Source organism: Entelurus aequoreus, linkage group LG09, assembly GCF_033978785.1.
Source record: "Entelurus aequoreus isolate RoL-2023_Sb linkage group LG09, RoL_Eaeq_v1.1, whole genome shotgun sequence".
Classification (NCBI taxonomy): domain Eukaryota; kingdom Metazoa; phylum Chordata; class Actinopteri; order Syngnathiformes; family Syngnathidae; genus Entelurus; species Entelurus aequoreus.
In genome coordinates, this window is record NC_084739.1 from 49,485,923 (window position 1) to 49,508,561 (window position 22,639).

At 40.3% G+C, this 22,639-nt stretch overlaps 1 protein-coding gene across 1 annotated transcript in view; it reads left to right on the forward strand.

Moving 5' to 3' along the window:
- Nucleotides 1-22,639, forward strand: part of fancl (FA complementation group L) — a 123,645-nt gene that overhangs the window by 14,888 nt on the left and 86,118 nt on the right. The window contains exon 5 of the mRNA XM_062058887.1: nucleotides 6,333-6,430. Coding sequence (XP_061914871.1) covers nucleotides 6,333-6,430 — 98 coding nt within the window. The remainder of the gene's footprint in view (nucleotides 1-6,332; nucleotides 6,431-22,639) is intronic.

A 22,639-nucleotide genomic window follows, 5' to 3' on the forward strand; every position in this document is an offset into this window, starting at 1 on the left:
ATATATTAGGGCTGCAACTAACGATTAATTTGATAATCGATCAATCTGTCGATTATTACTTCGATTAATCGATTAATAATCGGATAAAAGAGACAAACTACATTTCTATCCTTTCCAGTATTTTATTGAAAAAAAACAGCATACTGGCATCATGTTGTGGACATTGGGGGTGCAGCATACACCAATAATAACACAGAAATGTAACTCATCAGAACTGAATCAGATATTGTACACGTTTCTGTTGTGAATAATAAAGGATTCATTTTAGGCTGCCTCTGAATAATAGCATGAAATATTCCAGCACCTTCATAACGTTTAGTTATACTAAAGCGTCACTCAAATCTAAATAGATTTATATAGCTTTATCGGCCCGGCTACATTGATCCATTATGAAACCAATCTGAGATATTTCTGTCCGTTACGTTTATTTCCAAATTGGTAACCGTGCGTTTTCTCTCTCAAAATGGAGTCAAATGTGCCGGAGACACATTATCAGCCCCGCGTTGCAACCAAGGCATAACTAACGTTACTCACAAAAAAGCTGAACTCATGAATGCTTGTTGCCACTATGGACTTCAAAAGTTACGTACTGTGAGTTCCTCCCTTCATCCATGGCTCCAACATTTTTCTTCTTCAGGTGCTCCAGAAGCAATGTTGTACTTCCGTGCCATTTTGCAGGAAACGGTCTTCTTTGAAGTCTTTAAAGTGAAGTGTTCCTACACTTTTGACGACTTAGGTCGTACACTTTTCTCCATTGAAGCAATAACCTCAAGATGTTTCTCCGCTAAACTATTGGTAGTGTTTTCCTGCGCCATTTTTCGAATTTTTCCAGCAAAGGAGACGACGCCGTCGTCACGTGAGCTGCACATGACCACATCATTGGCTAGCTTACGCCACCTCATGAGACGTAGCCTCACCGCCGCCCTGGCACTGTTTTGTACTGTTTTTGTACTTATTTTGATTATAGTTTCTCAGCTGTTTGTAAATGTTGCAGTTTATAAATAAGGGTTTATAAAACAAAAAAAACACAACAACAAAAAAACAAACAAACAAACAAAAAAGCCTCCGCGCATGCGCATAGCATAGTTCCAACGAATCGATGACTAAATTAATCGCCAACTATTTTGGTAATCGATTTTAATCGATTTAATCGATTAGTTGTTGCAGCCCTAATATATATATACTGTTTGTGCCTGAAAGTTGATTGGCGGAGAATGAGGAAGTGTTATTGTGTGTCTTGGGATGTGCGGACTCACCAAGACGAAAGTGTTTGCAATGAGAGGTAAAACCTAGTGAAATTGTGCCGTTTGTTACCATAAGATTGGTAATGATAGTTAAAAATAGCGTCAGACTTTGTGTGATTGCTTTTGGGGTCTACAATACATTATATTACTTTAAATTGTTTTCAAGTAAAAAAAAACAAAAAAACCTTAATTTCAAGAGATGAAAATGCAGTGGCGGTGTGCCACATTCAATTACATTAAGGGGAAATCCTGTTGTTGTCGTTAAAGCACAACACGCCGACAATCCATCAAGCGGTGCGGCTTCGTAGCTTACCAAAGTTGTACTAAAACAATTTGACAGATTTTTGAGCGCTGTGTGTAATGTTGTAAAGTCTTAGTGAAACATCAATGTTTTGGGCTTGCTTGCTAACCTGTACTTCTAGCATCATTTATTGAACAGGGGGCGTCACCTTGCAGTCCACATGTATCTGCCGTCTACTGGTCACACTTATCATCACGCCATGTACCAAATAAAACTTCTTCGAGGTCCGTTAGCAAAACCAGTATTATCTGTTCATTAGGCGCACTGGGTTATAAGGCACACAGATTTGACCCCGAAGGGAATAAGCGGTAGAAAATGGATGGATGGATTTTAAGTGCAGCACGGTGCAGAGGGGTTAGTGCGTCTGCCTCACAATACGAAGGTCCTGGGTTTGATTCTGCTCAGGATCTTTCTGTGTGGAGTTTGCATGTTCTCCCCGTTACTGCGTGGGTTCCCTCCGGGTACTCCGGCTTCCTCCCACCTCCAAAGACATGCACCTGGGGATAAGAAGTTGATTGACAACACTAAATTGGCCCTAGTGTGTGAATGTGAAGCACCGTCGGGAGAGGAAGGACCCTCCAGTGGTGAGGGCTGCTGGCGGTAAACGACGTGTCCACTCTAAGCCAGTTATTGTTGGGACTGGCACACAAGGTAATATCGGAGTCGTTCAGACTAAACTGGTCAGTGTTTTTGCTACTAAGTTCTCTCCGTACCTCGATCAAGAGGTACTGGCGAGCTTCCTGTCTGATAAACTTGCACGCAAAGTAACCTGTGAACGCATAGTCACTGTGGGCAATCGATATGGCTCTTTTAAAGTCTGCACAGAGTGTAAAGATGTTGCAGAGATGTATGTCCCTTATCTCTGGCCAGAAGGCTCTGTGGTCAGGCGTTTTTATGAGCCACGAAAGGCAGTTGCAGTGGGGGCCAACCTACCCGTACCCTCCTCTCGTGCTGGTGTAAGTGCGGTTAAGGGGGCCTTGCCCGCTTGTACCATGTAACTATGCGTGTGGGATCTTTTAACTGTCGTGGGCTGCGTCTTGGCTGCAGCGCCGGGGACCGGGCTCGCCATGTAGCTGTTGACAACCTGCTACTCAACTGTGACATTTTATGCTTACAAGAGACATTCCTCCCAAAACAAGACCTGGGCCTCTTGAATTATTTTAATGATAACTTTCATGGAGCTGGTGAGTCAACGACTGACCTGTCCATGGGAATTGTAAGAGGGAGGATAGCGGGAGGTGTTGCTGTGCTCTGGCACAAAAAGCATGATGCAGTTATTAGTGTTATTAGGCTCCAAGTTGATTGGTGTATTGCTGTTCAGTATAAGTCCAAGAATAGGGAGTTTATTGTTCTTAATGTGTATACTCCGTATGAATGTAAAGACAATGAGGATGACTACATGTTTAAACTTGCTTTTATTAATTTTTTTATACAGAATAATCACTTAATGTGTATTTATGTGGTCGGTGACTGGAATGCTGATATTTCTGATGGCAGCTCTTTATTTGCAAGACACCTGATACAGTTTTGTGATGAAAATGCACTCACCTTATCTAGTCAAGTTTTGTTGCCAGCTGATAGCTATTCTTATATTAGTGAAACCTGGCACACAACATCATGGCTTGACCACTGTGTCAGTACAGCTGACGCACACGCCACTATACGTTCTATGGAGATTGTGTATGAGGCCTCTATAAGTGACCATATTCCATTCATATTAGATATTAAGTTGGACAGTCTCCCTGAGTTGACCCAGGAAGTTTTTGCCTGAGGGCCAAACTAGACTGGTCTAAACTCACAGATGAGGAAGTGCTGTTTTATTACAGGAGAACTGATGCTCTTTTAAATAATATGTCTCTTCCACTTGATGCAATTTTTGTACTAATCTTAACTGTAATGATATTAATCATAGAAAATCCCTTTGTGTAATGTATGACAATATTGTCAAAATCCTGTGTGAAGCCAGCAGTTCTTATGTTACATGCACGAACAGGAAATCCAGTGGGAAGCCAGGCTGGAATAAATATGTTCGAGTGCATTACACTGCGGCTAAGGAGGCTTTTAGTGAATGGGTTCTGGCTGGCAGACCTAGACTAGGTCCAGTACTAGATCGTAAGAAGCTAACACATTCTAGGTACAAATCTGCCATTAGATTTGTCATTCGAAATGAACACACTATGAGAGCTGACTCATTGGCTGAGAAACTCCTTAACTGCAATATCAGTGGATTCTGGATAGAGGTGAAAACATTGAACCGAGGCAGTATGCCGCTGCCATGCACAATTGAGGGTGTAGCTGGAGCTGATAACATAGCTGAGAAATGGAGGCAGCACTATTCTACACTTTTTAATTGTGTTAAAAGTGAGCCCTTTGTTATAGGCAGCATCCACAACAGTGAGGCTGTTGGAGTCTCTGTAAGTGAGGTGCTGCAGGCAATATCCCAGCTAGCTGATAATAAAGCCAGAACACCTGAAACATGCAAGCCCCAGAGTAGCGGTCCTGCTTTCCATCTGTTTTACAGGCCTCATGTCACACGGGCTGCTGCCTGACTCCATGATGGCTGTCACTCTGGTGCCGGTCATCAAGGACAAGGCAGGTAAGGTGGGAAGCATGGAGAATTACAGGCCTATTGCACTTGCAAGCATAATTTGTAAAGTTATAGAGAGAATTTTATTAGACCGCTTAAATGTTTTTCTTACCACTGCTGACAATCAGTTTGGTTTTAAAACTAAGCATGGTACTGACCTTTGTATCTATGCATTGAAAGAAGTGATTGATATGTATAAAGGTAAGAACTCCTCAGTTTTAGTTGGCTATATTGACGCGTCGAAAGCCTTTGATAGAGTCAACCATCAGAAACTGTTTTTAAAACTGAAATAGAGGGGAGTGCCTGATAGTATAATCAGAATTCTGTCATATTGGTATGTTAATCAGAGCATGCAGATCAGATGGGGCGGTAATTGCTCAGCAACATTTAAGGTTGGGAACGGGGTACGCCAGGGGGGAATTCTCTCCCCTGCCGTCTTCAATCTGTATATGAATGACCTATCTGTACAGCTCAATACATGTAGAACCGGATGTGTACTTGGTAATACTGTGGTCAATCATTTTATGTATGCGGATGATTTAGCCATCCTGTCTCCTAGCAGTGCTGGCTTCCAACAGCTGCTGAACATATGTACAGATTATGGTTTAAAATATGATGTGAAATATAATGCCAAAAAGAGTGTCATCATGATATGTAGAACAAGAGAGGACAAGGACCTCTCTTTTCCTTCATTCTATCTGTCAGGACAGGTGCTGAGTGTGTGTGATAAAACTAAGTATCTGGGGCACATCATTACTGATCTATTGGGTGATGATGATGACCTATACAGACAGCGGCGTATGCTGTATGCCCAAGCCAACATGCTGAGAAAGAAATTGTACATATGATGTAAAGATAAACTTATTCAGAGCCTATTGCACTCCTCTGTATACTGCCCCCCTGTGGGTAAAGTATAAGCAGAAAAGCATACAGAAACTGCAGGTTGCTTATAATGACTGTATGAGGCTTCTCCTGGGAATTCCAAGAAGCTCCAGTGCAAACCAGATGTTTGTTAGTGTTGGGGTGCCCACTTTTTCAGCGTTGCTACGCAACATTATGTATAAGTTTATGTGTAGGGTATCTGAGTCTGAAAATGACATAATCTCTGTGATAAACGAACTCTGGCCGCAGTTCTGTTAAATAAATACTCATCTGGACTGTGGAATCATTGGCACACATGTTTGTATGTCAGAAACTGACATTTGGGTTTTATGTTTTTATTGTTTTTATGTTTTGTTTTTGTTTTTAATGTATGTTTTTATTGTTTTGTTTTTTAATGCATTATATTCTGTTTTTATATGTTTAAATGGATCTCAAGTTCTGCAATAAAGATTGATGATGATGTGAGTGTGAATGTTGTCTGTCTATCTGTGTTGGCCCTGCGATGAGGTGGCGACTTGTCCAGGGTGTACCCTGCCTTCAAAATTGTGAATGTAGCCTCAGACACTGTTGATAACATTAGTTTAGGGCAGTGCTTCTGAAATATTTTCTGTTACTGCCCAAATCCCCCGCCCTCCACCTGCCCTGCATTGACTATAAATAGTATCATTTCTCTATAAGTATACCTCTGCATAACATTGTATCCTTAATAACAGTAAAAACAAAAAGAAAGAAATACAGATTAACTTACAACAAACAATAACTTTATTAACATTGTTTTAGTTTATAACAAAAAAGATTAAAAGGGCATCAATTTGCATGAAATTCAAGAGAAATATTGTATTTTATTTAAACTATAAACATTTTTGACTGATTTAAACTATTTGAAACTGAAAGATGAAATTAAATAAACTAATTGATCAGAAACATAGCTCAGGACACAATATACTGTATAAAACAAATATGAATAAAACAAGTTTTGCAGTTTTTTTTAATCAAAATGACAACGTTAGTTACATTTTGTTAGTTAATGGCTACAATGAGCATGTTTTGTAATGCACAGCTTTTTGGAGTGAGATTTGAAGTATGATACCGCATGATACTGATAAAGTATGTTCACCGCCGTCTCATGCATTGCACCGCCCCATCCCTCCCCGTAGTATACAGTATGTTCTGTTCAATGAATGAACACTGTAATGACAGTGTGTTTACCTCGAGCTGCTGGAGGGCTGATTGAGTTCAGCCTTATTTATGTTTGATTCTATTGGGAAGACAGAGCGTGGAATATAATGTAGTGGTGTTATTGTTTCTGTTATTGCAGGAAGTGGTTCTAAAGTGCCATCCTGAGTGCTCCTCAATACCACCTCCACAGTACTACTCCCAACTCATTTTCGAGATTGAGAACCTTGGGTGGGACAAGTAAGTAAATCTCTTCGGGATAAAGCACAACAAGCTTTCAAACAAACTTTTCAATATTGTCAACTTATGAGATTAATACATTTGACAAGCATTTTTAGTTCCTGTACTGGTGGGCTTTGTTTTTTTTCTTGTATTTGTATTGTCAAATACAGAGGTTTTACAATTTTGGCACAGTGAGCCTCCCTTCAGTGGATATTAAAGGAAAACTACATTTTTTTAGGGAATTCTGCCTATCATTTACAATCATTAGGATTCAAAAGATAAAAACACACTTGCAAGATAGAGCTAATGGGAGTCCCCTATGTTGCTTTCAAAGCCCTCGAAAACACCTTCAAAACCCTATATCAATGTTTTATATACACACTGTAAGTACAATTGTAATGTAGTAACAGACACGTTCATAACAATATGTGTAATATGTACAATGTTTACCGTATTTTAGTCATTTTAAGCATTACAGGAACTTATTTCCTGGGCAAAATGTTTTCAGTGCCCATAGCAACGCATATTCTACTTCCACCAACCAATGCGGATGTTCCTACTTCCGGCAACAAATGCGTGTGTTTTCTAATTATGGCCTAATAGACGATGAATATGACTATTTTTGGATGAATAAGGATTCACAACCTTGTCTCTTTGAATCTGAAAATACGGAGGAAGAACTGAAGCTAAGCGAGCATGAAGAGAGAATGAAACGTTGGACCACACGGAAGCCGAGAGTGTCAAACAAAGTTATTATCGACGGAAAGACTATGTATCTGGCAAGGGTAGGGATAGGAATTGATTCGATTTTTCTGGTTCCAATTCCACTTTCGATTCTGCTTAACGATTTGGTTCCTTAACGGTTCTCTTATCGATTCTTATTTGGGAAAAAAGAAAAAAAAGGATTAGCCTCAATTTTGTTGAGTTTAGAGGTCGCATGACCTTAGAAAGTCTACAGTGTGGTCACATATGCAGCATAGAAGAAAAAAAAGTGCTTTTTAAAAAAAAAATACATGTAATAAATAATATTCTTCTGTAGACTTTAACAAAATAAATAATGTGGAAATTACATAAGATGTAACATTTAGTAACATGTCATGTTAACTTATTACATGCAAAGTGAGATATGTCAAGCCTTTATTGGTTATAATTTTGATGATGATTGTGGCTTATCATGTATGAAAATCCTGAATTAAAAATCTCAGAAAATGTGTGGTTTCAGAAAGTGTAAGCCAAGATCATCAAATTGATAATAAAGGCTTGACATACCTCACATAGCATGTGATGAGTTAATATCATATATTAGTTTCACATTTGAAGTTAATTGCTGACATTAATGGACTTGTACATGATGTTCACATTTTTTGATTTTCACCTGTATAATGTAATGACTGATAGAAAACATACAACTTTTCTCTGACGACAATTGAAGATTCACCTACCAAAAATTAGGAGTGTCTACTGTAGCAAATAGACCACAAACTTAAGTTGCTGCTCGGTGACATTCGTCTAGCAACAGACATGAACTGGAGCGGGAACTGCCCGCCTCGGGGCCAGTCAGAATCTGTTTCTCGTCAAGCTCATCTAAATGAGAAGGAATTAATTCCAATTTAACAAATAAAAGCACATGATTGGAGGCGTTAGTTAGTACCTGTTGTATTTAGATGACGTGCTAGCACTGCTGCCTGGGATAAGATCGGAGTGGTTAAAAAAGGCGACTTTCAATTATAATTGTTGCATGCTGTGTGTTCATATGTTGCAGTATATTCCTCGCTTCGCAGCCTTATAATTATTACTAGTAGAGCTATTGCAATCTTTTCTCTGAAAAATGTTAGTGTTTGTTTGGACCAGGCATCGCCATTTTGAGATCTGACGTCACTACGCAGTACCCACATTGCGTAATGACGTCATCCCCACTCGGAAGCATCGATAAGACTATGGCTTGACAAAATGGCAAGCGATTCAGAGGAATTGATACACTGGGAACCGGTTCAGAACAAGAGCCGGTTTTCGATTCCCATCCCTAAGCGAGGAGGACACTGCTTAAAGAAACTGCATCACAACGAAAGACAAACCTATTTGCGCTAACAAACCCTGCAGTGGTAGAAACTTTTTTTCCCTCCTTCCAAAAATCAACTGGAAACATCCAGATGGACCAAACGGGCAATTATACATCGAGTAACTCACTATGATATTGATCATGGTACATGCAGCACGTCATGCTTGTTAGTACAATTACATAGTCTGTTAAATTGAAATGTGGGCTAATACTTTACAGATACTGTAATATGACTGTTCATTAGGGGTGTGGGGAAAAATCGATTCAAATTCAAATCGTGATTCTCACGTTGTGCGATTCAGAATCGATTCTCATTTTTTTAAAAACGATTTTTTTTTTTTTTATTTATTTATTTAATTTTTTAATTTTTTTAAATTAACCAATCCAACAAAACAATACACAGCAATACCATAACAATGCAATCCAATTCCAAAACCAAACCCGACCCAGCATCACTCAGAACTGCAATAAACAGAGCAATTGAGAGGAGACACAAACACGACACAGAACAAACCAAAAGTAGTGAAACAAAAATGGATATTATCAACAACAGTATCACTATTAGTTACAATTTCAACATAGCAGTGATTAAAAATCCCTCATTGACATTATCATTAGACATTTATAATAATTAAAAAAAAAGAACAATAGTGTCACAGTGGCTTACACTTGCATCGCATCTCATAGGCTTGACAACACACTGTGTCCAATATTTTCACAAAGATAAAATAAGTCATATTTTTGGTTCATTTAATAATTAAAACAAATTTACATTATTACAATCAGTTGATAAAACATTGTCCTTTACAATTATAAAAGCTTTTTACAAAAATCTACTACTCTGCTAGCATGTCAGCAGACTGGGGTAGATCCTGCTGAAATCCTATGTATTGAATGAATAGAGAATCCTTTTGAATCGGGAAAAAATCGTTTTTGAATCGAGAATCGTGTTGAGTTGAAAAAAAAATCGATTTTGAATCGAATCGTGACCCCAAGAATCGATATTGAATCGAATTGTGGGACACCCAAAGATTCACAGCCCTACTACTGCTAAGCCCAGATGGTGTTGTTCTATCTCTTTGTAAGTACTAGGGTGGTGCCGATGCCAATATTTTGGCACTAGTACCAAAATGTGTTTCGATACTTTTCGATACATTTTAAAATATAGGGGCCCATAATAACTTGTCATTATTGGCTTTGTTTTAACAGAACATTGTATGATGCATTGAAAATGTATTTCTTATTGCAAAAAAAGAAAAATTTGGGCTTTGAATAAGATGGTTGACATAACAGACAACTTTTCTTATAGTAGTAAGTAAGCAAACGGGTAAGCAAAAGGCTCCTAATTTGGCTGCTGACGCATGCAGTAACATATTGTGTAATTTCTCCTTCTATTATTTTGTCAAAATAATGAGGGACAAGCAGTAGAAAATTAATAGATGGATGGATATATCTGGTTTCTGTTTTAACTTCTGTTAAAATGTAATAAGCACTTATTCTTCTGTTGTTTTTAGAATTTGCATTAGTTTTAGGTGATACTTCTCATTTTGGTATCAATCCAATACCAAGAAGTTACAGGGTCATACATTGGTCATATTTAAAGTAATTTTGTATCCAGGGACGTACTTCCTGACTATATAAACAATAACAAAAAATGACAAAAAAAATTGTGATATTAACAATATCTATGTGATCGCTGTAGTATCAACTATATACGGCTATTGTACTTGGTATCTTGGTGTTAGTCGATGTCTGTGTAGATCCACTTCTGGCATTTGTGTTCATTCAGGAGTGCCAGCTTGCTGTTAGTGGTTAGCTATTGTATCCTTCTACGGTGTGTAGTGAAGCATGTTTAGCTTATCCTTGTTTTGCACTGATGATACTTGTAAGAAAAATAGCTTATTTGTTGCCATGGAGGCGAGGATTAGTGATTTCAAAGTAGCTAAAACACTGGGGATGGAAGTTAGCCGCTAGGTTGTTATGTTTTAAAGCACTGCTTGCAGAATGACCCTTGAGTTTTTTTTAGCTTCAACACTATTGTTAATTTTTTTGCTAAAATATTTTCTTTCTACTTCTTCTGTCTCCACCCTGTATCTGCTTGTAAGTGTTTTGTGCGTGTGCTTTGACAAACATGTGCCTTTGCTTGCTTACAAGCAATGTAACGACGTCCGTAAAAAAAAAAAAAGTACTGGGATTTTTTCAGAGGCAGTGTAGTATAATTCTCATTCATTAGTACTGCGGTACTTTACTGTACAACCCTAGTTGAGACTTTTTTCAAGCTGGCTGACATAATTTCTTCCTCGATGTTACAGAAAGTATGAGAATGTGTGAACCACTGCCTGTTCTTCTTTACACTTGTATAATAAGACTTCTATTTGTTAAGATATTTACACAAAGTTTGGATTTTTAGCATAGATATTTTTTCTGTGATGACCGCATGGAGCCGCCATACAACACATACCCCGGCCTGATCAACCTGTGGTGGGCCAGCCTTTTAATGTGATAAAAAGCCGAAAATTAAATGAGTCAGGGGCACACAACTGATGATGTGTTGTTTGGCGACCCCAAGTGGTCAGTACAAATCCCACCCTAGAATATCTCCAACCCCACTTCAGGAGATGTCTCTCCAGTATTGTGCTGATTTCATCTGGGATTGTAAGAACCAGTCCTCCCAAGCAATCTAATTCTGTTTCGAAGCCAGTCACTACTGCAAAAGGGCAGGTGACAACCAAGGAAAGACTGAAGCTTGAAGAGACTGACGGCACGAGGGAATAGACCCCATCGTAGCTGTCATGGGTAGCTGCTCATCTCGGCAGGATCCTGGTACTACACAGAGTCAGGGAAAGTGGGGGCGGAAGATGACTCATATGTAGATTACACAATAACGAACCCTGGAACGGAATCGACCATGCCTCATATGATCAGCGCAAACAGAGAGACAGCATAGGCAGGACACAAGCTACGCTGCTGCTGCATCTGTGGCTGGAGTAGAATAACATCAAAGAAGGGTCTCAAGATCCACAGGGCAGGAAAAAGTGCCTAAGAGAGCTTTGCGAGTGGCCTCGCTACTTCCTCAGAGGTAGTGCAAATCAGTCGAGTGAAGCCCGGTGGCAGGATATTCTCCACTGGATATCAGAACCCCAGACAGAGCTTAATGAAGCACAGTTACATCAATGGACAACAGTCCCAGTCACAGTTAGCAGCAGAGAAAAAGATGAAGGGTCGGAAGCCTCAGATCTTGTGGCCTAAATCCTGCCAGAGAAAGGAGTGGGAAACCACAAACACAGACCTAATTTCTCTTTCAGAATGTGTAATAAGAGATGTTAAAAGAACATTGGAGACTATTAGAGACATAATCTACAGTTATGGAGCAGAGAGATTTAAGTAAAAAGCAGCAAACACAAAACATAGAAAGAACCATCAGCCCAACTCAAGTCTAGGAGACAACGGAAGATTGAGAGGCTTGTGAAAGAAAGAAGAAGTCTGAGAAAGCAGTGGAAGAAGGCTGTGGAAGAAGAAAAAAAAGGACGCAAGACTTTGCACAGTGACATCATTTAAATCTATCAATTAAAGTTTATTAGTATAGCCCTTAATCACAAGTGTCTCAAAGGGCTGCACAATCCACAAGGACATCCTCGGCTCAGATCCCACATCAGGGCAAGAAAAAACTCAACCCAATGGGCTGGACATCAGACAACGCCTCGCAACATTGAGAAGAGCAGAATGTCTGCAGATGCAACATTAAAAGAAAAAGCGAACAAAGACTGCCTTCTCCAGAGGTCCCTACAAGTTCACCAAGAAACTCTTTGCCAAGGAAAAAATGGGACTCTTAAAAGTACCTGTAAGGGAACTAGAGGAGTACCTGAGGAAGACCTCAGACAAACAGAGGCAGGTGTCAGCCCTCATCCCAAAAGACATGCCACCAAATAAATCTGCTAAGCACCAGAGGCACACAAGGCCCTGACATTGAGCAAAGTTGAGAGCACTGTAAAAGGGGATAGAACAGCATATATGGCATTCCATATAGACCCTACAAGAATGCCCCTAGTGTCCTGAAGTACCTCTGGAAGCTCATGAGGTGGCATGGGTAAAAGGAGTCATACCAAAGGCATGGCGAAGGGCAGGAGGGATCTTGATTCCCAAAGAGAAAAACTCCACAAATATCACGCAGTTCCGCCAAATCTGTCTTCTGAATGTGAAAGGAAAAAGTTTCTTTTGGATTGTGGCTCTCGACATTCTTGCAGAATAACAACTTTGTTGACGCCTCGGTGCAGAAAGCAGGAATAGGCGGCTTCTCAGGATATCTGGAACACGCAAATGTCATCTTGCACCAGGTAAAATGGCCAATAAAGAAAAGCGAGACCTGCATGTGGTCTTTCTACAACTTGCAAACTATTTTGGGTCAGTGCCTCACAAACTACTGTGGACAGCTTCCAAGATCTTTAAAGCCAAAGAGAGCCTCACATGGTTGGTAAATGCCTATTTCCAGAACCTCCAGTTCTGCGTAACAACACATGCTGCCTGGCAGCATCCGGAAGTAGGCAAAATGGCGGGTTGCATTATTTCTCCACTTTCGTTCACCATGGCAATAGAGCTTATCATTCGAGCATCCTGGTGGGTAGTTGGAGGGGTACGTTTGAAAAGTGGGTTACGGCTCCCCCCATTTAGGGGGTACATTGATGACATGACAACCATAAAAACAACCAACACATGCACCAAACGCCTGTTAGACGAACTTCAAGGAATCATCGAATGGGCACCAATGGAGATGAAACCCACCAAATCCCGCAGTATCTCTTAAGGAACTACTCTCCAATGAGAGGTTTCACATCAACGGCGAGCCTATACCAACAATCCTGGAGAAACTCATCAAAAGCCTCAGCTGTTGGTACAGTGCAGACCTGAAGGACTCCAAACAGGTAAAGCAACTGAGGCAGGATACCATCAGGGGCTTCAAACAAATTAACATAACTGCTTCCCAGGAAAGTTGAAGCTCTGGTGCTTCCAGTTTGGTCTTCTGCACCGTCTCATGTGACCAATTTCCATCTACTGTACAAGGTCACTCTATCCCATGCTAATCGGCTAGAGAGGATGGCGAGCGTGCAAATCCCGAAGGGGCTTTGACTATCATGGTGGCTCAGCAGCATAGGATTGTATGGAAACAGGGCCATCTCTCTGCCTATCTCGAGCATGGTGGAAGAGTACAAATGTACCAAAGCGAGGCTTGAAATTACCCTCACAAAATCTCAGGATCCACTTTCTTGAGGTGCAGCCCCCATCCTAGTAACAGGAAGGAAATGGAACCCAACTGCATCAGAAGCAAAGGCCACCCTCAAACAACAGGACATGTGGCAGACATGTGTACAGTGCGGCAGAGGGGGCCTTGGGATAGGAACACCTACATGAAAAAAGGCTTGACACCTTGTGGTGGAGGAGCTGCGCCATATTGAGGAGGCAGCCAGATGTGCTCAAGCAGTTTCCCAAGCCCAGCCAGGTCGATGGATGAGATGGCATGGCGCGGAAATAAGGGAAATTAGATGGGGCGAACTATGGAACATAGAGTCCAACGGGCTGAGCTTCATGATCAGAGCCACTTACAATGTCCTTCCCTCTTCTGGTGGGCTGCAAGGTCAGTCCAACTCAGGGAAGATACACATGGCGCCACAACCAAGTGTTGAGGTTCCTGCCCGCAGAACTGGAACAGAAGAGGGTAACCAACTCATATACTCAGGACACTGTCCCAAAGTTAACATCCTCCTTCATTTGAGAAGGAAATAAACAACGGAACAATGGAACAGCTGCAGACTCATGCACACTCAACACAGCGAGAGATTGGGAAATGCGAGTACACCAAAGCCAGAGGCTCACATTTTCAACCTGCGGCCAGACATTGTCTTCTGGCCCAATGCCTGCCAACGTGTCCTCGTCGGAAAAAAACATTTTTGCTCAGACGCTGCTGTGAAAGCCATTGATACTTTGCCACTATTAAACACATGACCAATGTAACAAAGTAATGTACCTGTATGTTATATTTATATTTAACTAAGATAGTGTCAAAGGACAATAGAAGTATAATACCATTTTTGAACTTACCCTCCTCGAGTATCCAACAATGGCCCCAAAAATGACAATGTTAAATCTGCTGGCCCAATAATAAAATAAATACATTATAAATTCACATTTTAGTTTTAACAAGAAAGTAAAAGTGAAAAAATAATTGTATTAACTAAACGGAAGCGTCTGTCCTTTACACAATAACTAAGTAAACATCATGCCAGTTTTTGTGTTGCTCTGGGCTATCTGCCCAAGTACTGCACACACTGTGTGTTTATTTAGAATATTATTAAGTATCATCAGCAAGAAAACACATCATATCATTGCTATAAATTGATTATAGAATGTCTGTTATTGCCCTTGTCTCTCTTGCTAATGCACATTGGTTTCCCTAGCTACAATAGCTGTCTTTGCAAAATATGTGTCACAGAAGTTGATGTTTGCTTAGCTCTAACTAACAAAACTCTAACAGTGTCTACATTATGTTGATTTCAGAGCCTGTGGCAGGTGCTTATAGTATTGTAAACTGATTTCACTACATAAAGATAACTATTGTAAATGTATTCATATGTTTTTATGACACACTTATCAGGTTCTACTCTGACTCAAATGCTGTGTCTCAATTCATCGGCTGCATCCTTCCAAAGACCCACCCCATGCGGTTGAGGAAGTGTGGGTCCTGGAGAGAGTCCGTCAGCAGCGGCTGGAGCAGTGTTTTTTGGGACGATTCAGTTTTTGTAAAATTTCCTGATTATGTCACGTGTTTACATTCTCACGCTTGTGATATTGCTGTCGGATCCACAAAAAGGAGAAAAGAAAAGATAGACCTAACAAAATAATTAATTATAATGCAAAAGTTGTGTAGCTCCTTTCGATACACGGCAACACAGGAAAGTTAATTTTTGTAAAACGGGCGTTTATTGACGACGACTCCTTGCTGTATACACCATCCACGCCAACACGCCGTGAGAACTTACAAAATACAGTACAATACAGTACATCAGACTTTGATTTCACATCAATAAACACTCAGAAAGAAATTAAATTACAAAAATACAATACCTCCTTGGCTGCTTGTAATGAAAAGAGGTTCTAATAATCACTTGCTTGAAGTTTTACACAAATCATCGAATACACTTAAAGCTTTCGAGGAGCTGAAGACAACGTGCTCAAGCACCCTCCCCTCTTGCATGTTCTACCTTGTTTACTGTCCGTGGGGTCGCAACATCACAACAATCGTTCCGCTTTGCAACACAATTAACACAATACATTTACATTTTGCTCAGGAGATTTTACAATCTCACATTTTCTAATAATATTTTATAACTCTGCATCATTAACTTATTTATTGATGTTTATTTATTTATGACACATATTTAAAGCATGCCAACTCTAAGCAACAGCTACAAGTTGTTTTAGATTTATTGTGTGTAAGTGTGCTGCTCTCAGCAGATTTATGTCCTGCTCAGATAGAAATCTTGTATTTTTAAATATAATATAGTAAATTACTTGGCCTAGTGGTTAGAGTGTCCGCCTTGAGATCGGTAGGTTGTGAGTTCAAGCCCCGGCTGAGTCATACCAAAGACTATAAAAATGGGACCCATAACCTCCCTGCTTGGCACTCAGCATCAAGGGTTGGAATTGGGGGTTAAATCACCAAAAATGATTCCCAGGCGTGGCCACCGCTGCTGCTCACTGCTCCCCTCACCTCCCAGGGGGTGATCAAGGGTGATGGGTCAAATGCAGAGAATAATTTCGCCACACCTAGTGTGTGTGTGACAATCATTGGCACTTTAATTTAACTTTATACCGTAACAAACCTAGTTTTCAAAATCACTCTCGTCAACTTAGTTATTTTTAAAATTGGCTTTCAATTTTCTGTAGAATTAGATCTTTCTTTTTGGAGTCCATACAGTAACATCACAAAGTACATGAAATGTATTCAATAAAAGCCCAAGCTATTTTTTTAAATACATTTTTAATAATCTATTCGCTCTACAATATAGCAGTTGATTTTTTTTTTTTAATCCTGTTGTAAATGGTTTCAAGTGTACTTGTAAATAATAGAGGCCTGATTTACTAAATGTTTGCGTGTTCTAAACCACGTGAAAACCCGAAAACCCACACACAAAACTGAACGAAACGTGTCCAAAGTGGATTGCGTCTGTTAAGTGTGCAGAATAAGGCAAGCAGTCCATTTTGCGTCTGTCTTCATTAATATGCAAAATATATGCTGATCATCAAGACGCCCACAATACTAGGAGGAAAAAAATGCAAATATAATTATTTAGCCTGCGCAGTGTGATTTATTAACACTCCTCACTGTTTTGTGAGCACTATTTTGTATTTTATTTAGCACGTGTCAGAAAGACTTGCATACTGACAGTTACGCTGCTGCAGGATCAGTGCTCGCGCTGCACAGACAGACAATGGACAGAGAATCTTTCATCTTACGTTTGTGCCTAAACATTTTGGATTGTCAAAAATAAAATATATTAGATATATTGTCCATTTGGCAACATTATTTTATAGCTGTTATAGAAGACTTAAGGGGCTGATTAAATCAAACTCAATTGATGAGCTTCGTTGTCCTTTGGTATTTTTTTTATGACGTTCATTGCATTTTTTGCGTCTTAAGCAGAGTGAGTGCAGCCTCCGTCCGACGAGCACACCTTCGGCTGTAATACAAATAAAATAAAAAGTTGTCTCCATGGTGATGCCACTTTAGTACATGCAAAATCCTCATTTAAATAAGGCGGTCTGCCCCACATTTTAATTGCACACAGTCTTAGTAAATCGCATGCAACACGCCCACTAATAGTACGCACAATTTTTAGATTGCACATGCTGTGTCATATAATTTGAAATAACTATGTTGGAAGAGTTGCAATTAAGGCAGGAAATGAATCACAACAGTACTTTCAGCACTTTATTAATTTATACTTGTCAAAATAATATTTGCTTTCAAATGATCATCCAAACTTTTAGTTCTGTTCTCTTTTAAATTGTCTTGTGAGTCGAAATCCTCTTTGATTGTTTTAAACAGAAAAACAGAAGCAAACGTTAACACAAGATCAAATTACCAGTGATTTAAACGCATATAAAAGTTTAAATTTTCCAATGAAATAAAAGGTACATAGTGAAAGATATAAGACTTTACTTCCAAACGTTGAAAAAAGCTCCGCTGAGATAGGCTCCAGCATCCCCCGTGACCTTGAAAGGGACAAGCGGTAGAAAATGGATGGATGGGCATTAAGCCGTCTGCAGTGCCCGAATATGAGGCTCTCTCTCTCGGGGTATAAAAAGGAGCGAACAACACAGCGATAGCTTAACATTACGATAGTCGAGGTCTTGTATTTTAACACAAATTTAAGTTACTCATGTCACGCCGAGCTTTACATGTCTGGTAGTAGATGTTTTAAATGAATAAATAAAGCTATACTTGCATTTTAAAGTCGCTCTTTCCTCTTTGTGTAGCGTCGCCATATTAAAAATACTTTTCAGAGCAAAACACGCAGATGACCTTGGGATATGAAAGGGTACAAATGATACTTGACGCGTACATTTGTTGCTAATAGGAGAAAAGGAGACGCTCATCAGCCGGAAGGGAAGGACACTTGGAGCTTTTTGAATTGGCACAGCCTTTGCGCACCGGAATGACGTCAGCACCCCACACATGTGAAGGATGCAGCTGCCGAATTGAGACAGCTACTTTTTAGACATTGGCAACAAGTACTGTCAATCAAGTGAGAGAGGAGGTCACGGGCGTGGGATTTCCTGGACAGCAACCAATCACATGCCACTCTGTGGGTTCTGTAGGTCCTGCATCCAAAATGACAAAAGTCTTTATTGTGAGCGTGGAACATGTTCCACGATCGAGCAGAATTTCACATCGAAAGCAGCACACGCTTTCTCCATTGTGTAGCACTCGTGGTCATTCAATGTGTGTATGGAACGTTCAAAGTACGCATGGAGAGTATTGCATTGTGTGAATTTTAAATCATCTGCTTGTTGATACATTTTTTGTGCCTCTCGACTGTTGTCTTATTTCTGACTCCTTTGGGGAACCGTTTTCAGTGGATGTCAAAAAAAACACAGGCTCAGAGCTTTGTGACCACTGCGACCAACTCACCGGCATTAACTTAAACTTTTCCTGGGCTGCTGACACCAGTCACATCAGTTTACTGCTGTGACTTTCGTGGAGTCTAACTTGATGTGTGTCAAAGAGCTTTGCATTGCTGTTATTAGATGGCGAGGTATGGTAATTGGCTCCTTGGAGTCAAAGTAGTAGCAATAATGGATAGTTATTGCGCTAAATAGAGTATGTAGACAATTTTCTGTAGGTGGTGTCCATTTCATGACACGAAGGCCACTTGCAGAATGTAGCTGTTTTTTAATTTTTTAAGATTAAAGTACCAATGATTGTCACACACACACTAGATGTGGTGAAATTTGTCCTCTGCATTTGAACCATCCCCTTGGGGAGCAGTGGGCTGGTCTTTTAAACCCCTCAGAAATGTTTTTATAAATAGAGCTGAAACCGAAATGTTAATACAGTGGTACCTCAACTTATGAGTACCCCAACTTATGAGTATTTTAAGAAAATAACTGTCTCTTTTTTTTATGCTTTAATTTGCGAGCATACTTTGTGTTAGGAGCCTCAGATTTAGTAAATAAGTGTCTCTATTTGTCACAACAAGTTAAAATTTGTAAAACACTTCCTCATGGACTTTTTGAGTATGCACACATGTCTATGAGGATTAAAAACCAGATTCAATGGCTGTGAAGTTTAGACAGGTGAGCGAAACCATAAATCACTCCAAACACTGCCCTTGTGCCATGGAGCTGTTCTTTTTCGCCCTGCATGTGCACATCCTCAAAGTTTAAATTTGAAGTGGGCGGCTCACAATGATTGAACATGAGTGCCCTCTAAGCATCTAACTAACCGTGACATACAATAGCTTTAAAGGGTCCATATGATCTTTTTTTTTACATTTTAAAGCACTTTCTTGTGGTCTACATAACATGAAATGGTGGTTCTTTGAAGAAAATGTTGCATTGATTTTGTGTAACAGACCAACTTCTAGCTGCTTTCTGACAATCTGAAAAAGAGGATAGCGGAAAAAAAAACTTAGTGACTGCAACTTAAATAAATAAATGATAAATGGGTTATACTTGTATAGCGCTTTTGTACCTTCAAGGTACTCAAAGCGCTTTGACAGTATTTCCACATTCACCCATTCACACACACATTCACACACTGATGGCGGGAGCTGCCATGCAAGGCGCTAACCAGCAGCCATCAGGAGCAAGGGTGAAGTGTCTTGCCCAAGGACACAACGGACGTGACTAGGATGGTAGAAGGTGGGGATTGAACCCCAGTAACCAGCAACCCTCCGATTGCTGGCACGGCCACTCTACCAACTTCGCCACGCCGTCCCCAGTTAACTTAAGAGTTTATGGCAGAATCGCGCCAAGTTTTTTGGGTAAAATGTAGAAAAAAAATCATAACCCCTATAGAGCAGCACGGTGACACAAGGGTTAGTACGTGTGCCTCACACAAAGAAGGTCTTTGGTTTGATCCCCGGGCTGGTGGTCTTTTTGTGTGGCGTTTGCATGTTCTCCCCGTGACTGCGTGGGTTCGCTCCGGGTACTCCGGCTTCCTCCCATTTCCAAAGACATGCACCTACGCTAAATTGGCCCTAGTGTGTGAATTTGAGTGTTGTCTGTCTATCTGTGTTGGCCTTGCGATGAGGTGCGACTTTTCCAGGGTGTACTCTGCCTTCTGCCCGAATGCAGCTGGGTTTGGCTCCACCACCGCAGCCACCCTGAGAGGGAAAAGCGGTAGAAAATAAATGTTCTACCGCTTGTCCCTTTGTCCCGCTGTCTTTGGAGGTGGGAGGAAGCTGGAGTACCCAGAGGGAACCCACACAGTCACGGGGAGAACATGCAAACTCCACACAGAAAGACTCAGGTCCCTTACTTCGAACTTAGGACCTTTGTATTGTGAGGCACATGCACTAACCCCTGTTCCACCGTGCAGGCCGGATGGATAACCCCTTCAAGTTAAACATTTTTAAATTCCTTAGCTAACAGAAAAAATACATGTTACTGTAAAATCATGTTACGATTTTCTTTGATTCTTTTTTTTGTGCATTCCAATTGTACGCTGCATCAAGGTTAATTGAATTATGTAACTGGATGGTGTAAATGTTATCTGGGGCTTGTATGCCCCCGGTTGGGTCTCCCATGACAAACAGGTCCTAAGTAAGGGACACGATAAAGAGCAGCTCAAATACTTCTGACAAGAACAGGAACACACTTTTCCCTCGCCCAGTTGCGGGTCACTGGGGCCAGGCCAGCGCCTGGTGTCCCCAGGCACAATTTATGTGTGCCCAGGAAATAAAATAGGTACAACACGAAATGTGCAGATTATCAAAAGCATTTTTTGGGGGTTGAAAATGTCACAGGTTACATGACCAACAACATCTTTGGCAATCAAGGCATGAACGTAACGATCCACATTTTGGATTATTACTATCACTAAGTACGCACTGTCTAAACACGAAAGTGTTGCTTCTCCGATCTTAAAATGGCCTGCTCCAAAGTCATGCGCACTCTTGCAGCAGGGTATACTAAGAATTGCTATTGCGACATCCAGTGGACACATTTAGATCAGCAGTTTCTTAATTCCAAAATTTCACCTTATTTATACTTAGCAAACTAATTTTGCGAGCCGGATAAAACATTTTCACGGGCCTGAGCCTACCCGTGAGCGGTACGTTTGATACCCCTGATATAGTCTGTTTCACTTCGACGCACACCAAGGGCTCTGGAATCAGTATTCTTGGGAAGGGCTATACTCTCTTGCACTCTGGCATTCCCAGCAGTGAGGGGTGGGGGTGGCAATACTTGTTGCTCCGCGGCTCATAGCGGCTCATACATGCGTTGTGACGTCAGACAGTAAAACAGCGGCGCCCGGACGAAACAAATGCTCCCAAGTCTGGTGAACATTTTACAAAAAAAAGGTTGCAACAGCGCTACTTGTTCTAAATGCAAGATTGCTATTTCATTAAGAAAACATACGATTAATATGCTAAAACATTTGAACATACAGCATGCAATAATCATATATGAAAGTCGTGTTTGTGAACCATGCCGATCTCATCCCAGCAGCAGTAACGCTAGCACATCATCTGCCGTAAATACAACAGCTACTAACTCATCCGCCTATCGTATGTTAGCGCTATTACTTGTTAATTTGAAATGAATGCCTTCTCATTTAGATGAGCAAAACGACAGACCGATTCTGACTGGGTTTGAGGTGTGCAGTAAGTACGAGCTCCATTTCATGTCTGCCGCCTGATGCAAGCTTGTCCTTTCACTGCAGTAGGGAAGAGTACCAAACTAAACGAACAAGGAGGGAATTTGTGGGCAAAAGCTTGAACCCATTTCCCACAATAAAGACTCCCAAATTTTAGGAGGTGAATGTCCAATTGCAGTCAGAGAAAAGTTGCATGTTTTCCTACAACCACAATTGAATTCAGTCATTTCCATTAAAGAAGTGAAACTCATAAATTACAATATTGTGTAAAAGTGCATTCATGTCAGCATTTCAACTTCAAATTTGAAACTAATATGTGATAAAAACTTATACAAAGTGAGATATGTCATGCTTGAGCTGAGCTTAGTTTCTGAAGACCCTACATTTTGAGATTTACAATAAAAGGTTTTCCTTACTTGTAAGCCATAATCATTAAAAATTATATCAAAAGAAAGCTTGAAATATATTGAGTTTCATATTATATATATCATAGGTTTACCTTGTAAATCTAAACAAACCATTTTAAAATTTTGAGTTTCACTAGTATAAATTCTAGGGAGATGACAAAAGATTTTCAAAAGTTTAGATTTTTTAAATAAATGTTATATTCTTGTCACAAACTTGCATGACTGTCGTAATTGTAACCCCAAGATGCAGGAAACAGGAGAACGCTGTGCAGGTAAGATGAGTGTGTTAATTATAGCAGCATAGGATGAGCACCTAAAGTGCAGCATGCAGCTTGCTGAGTCAGTAACATTGACTCCCTGGAGGGCGAGGCAGGCATAAATAG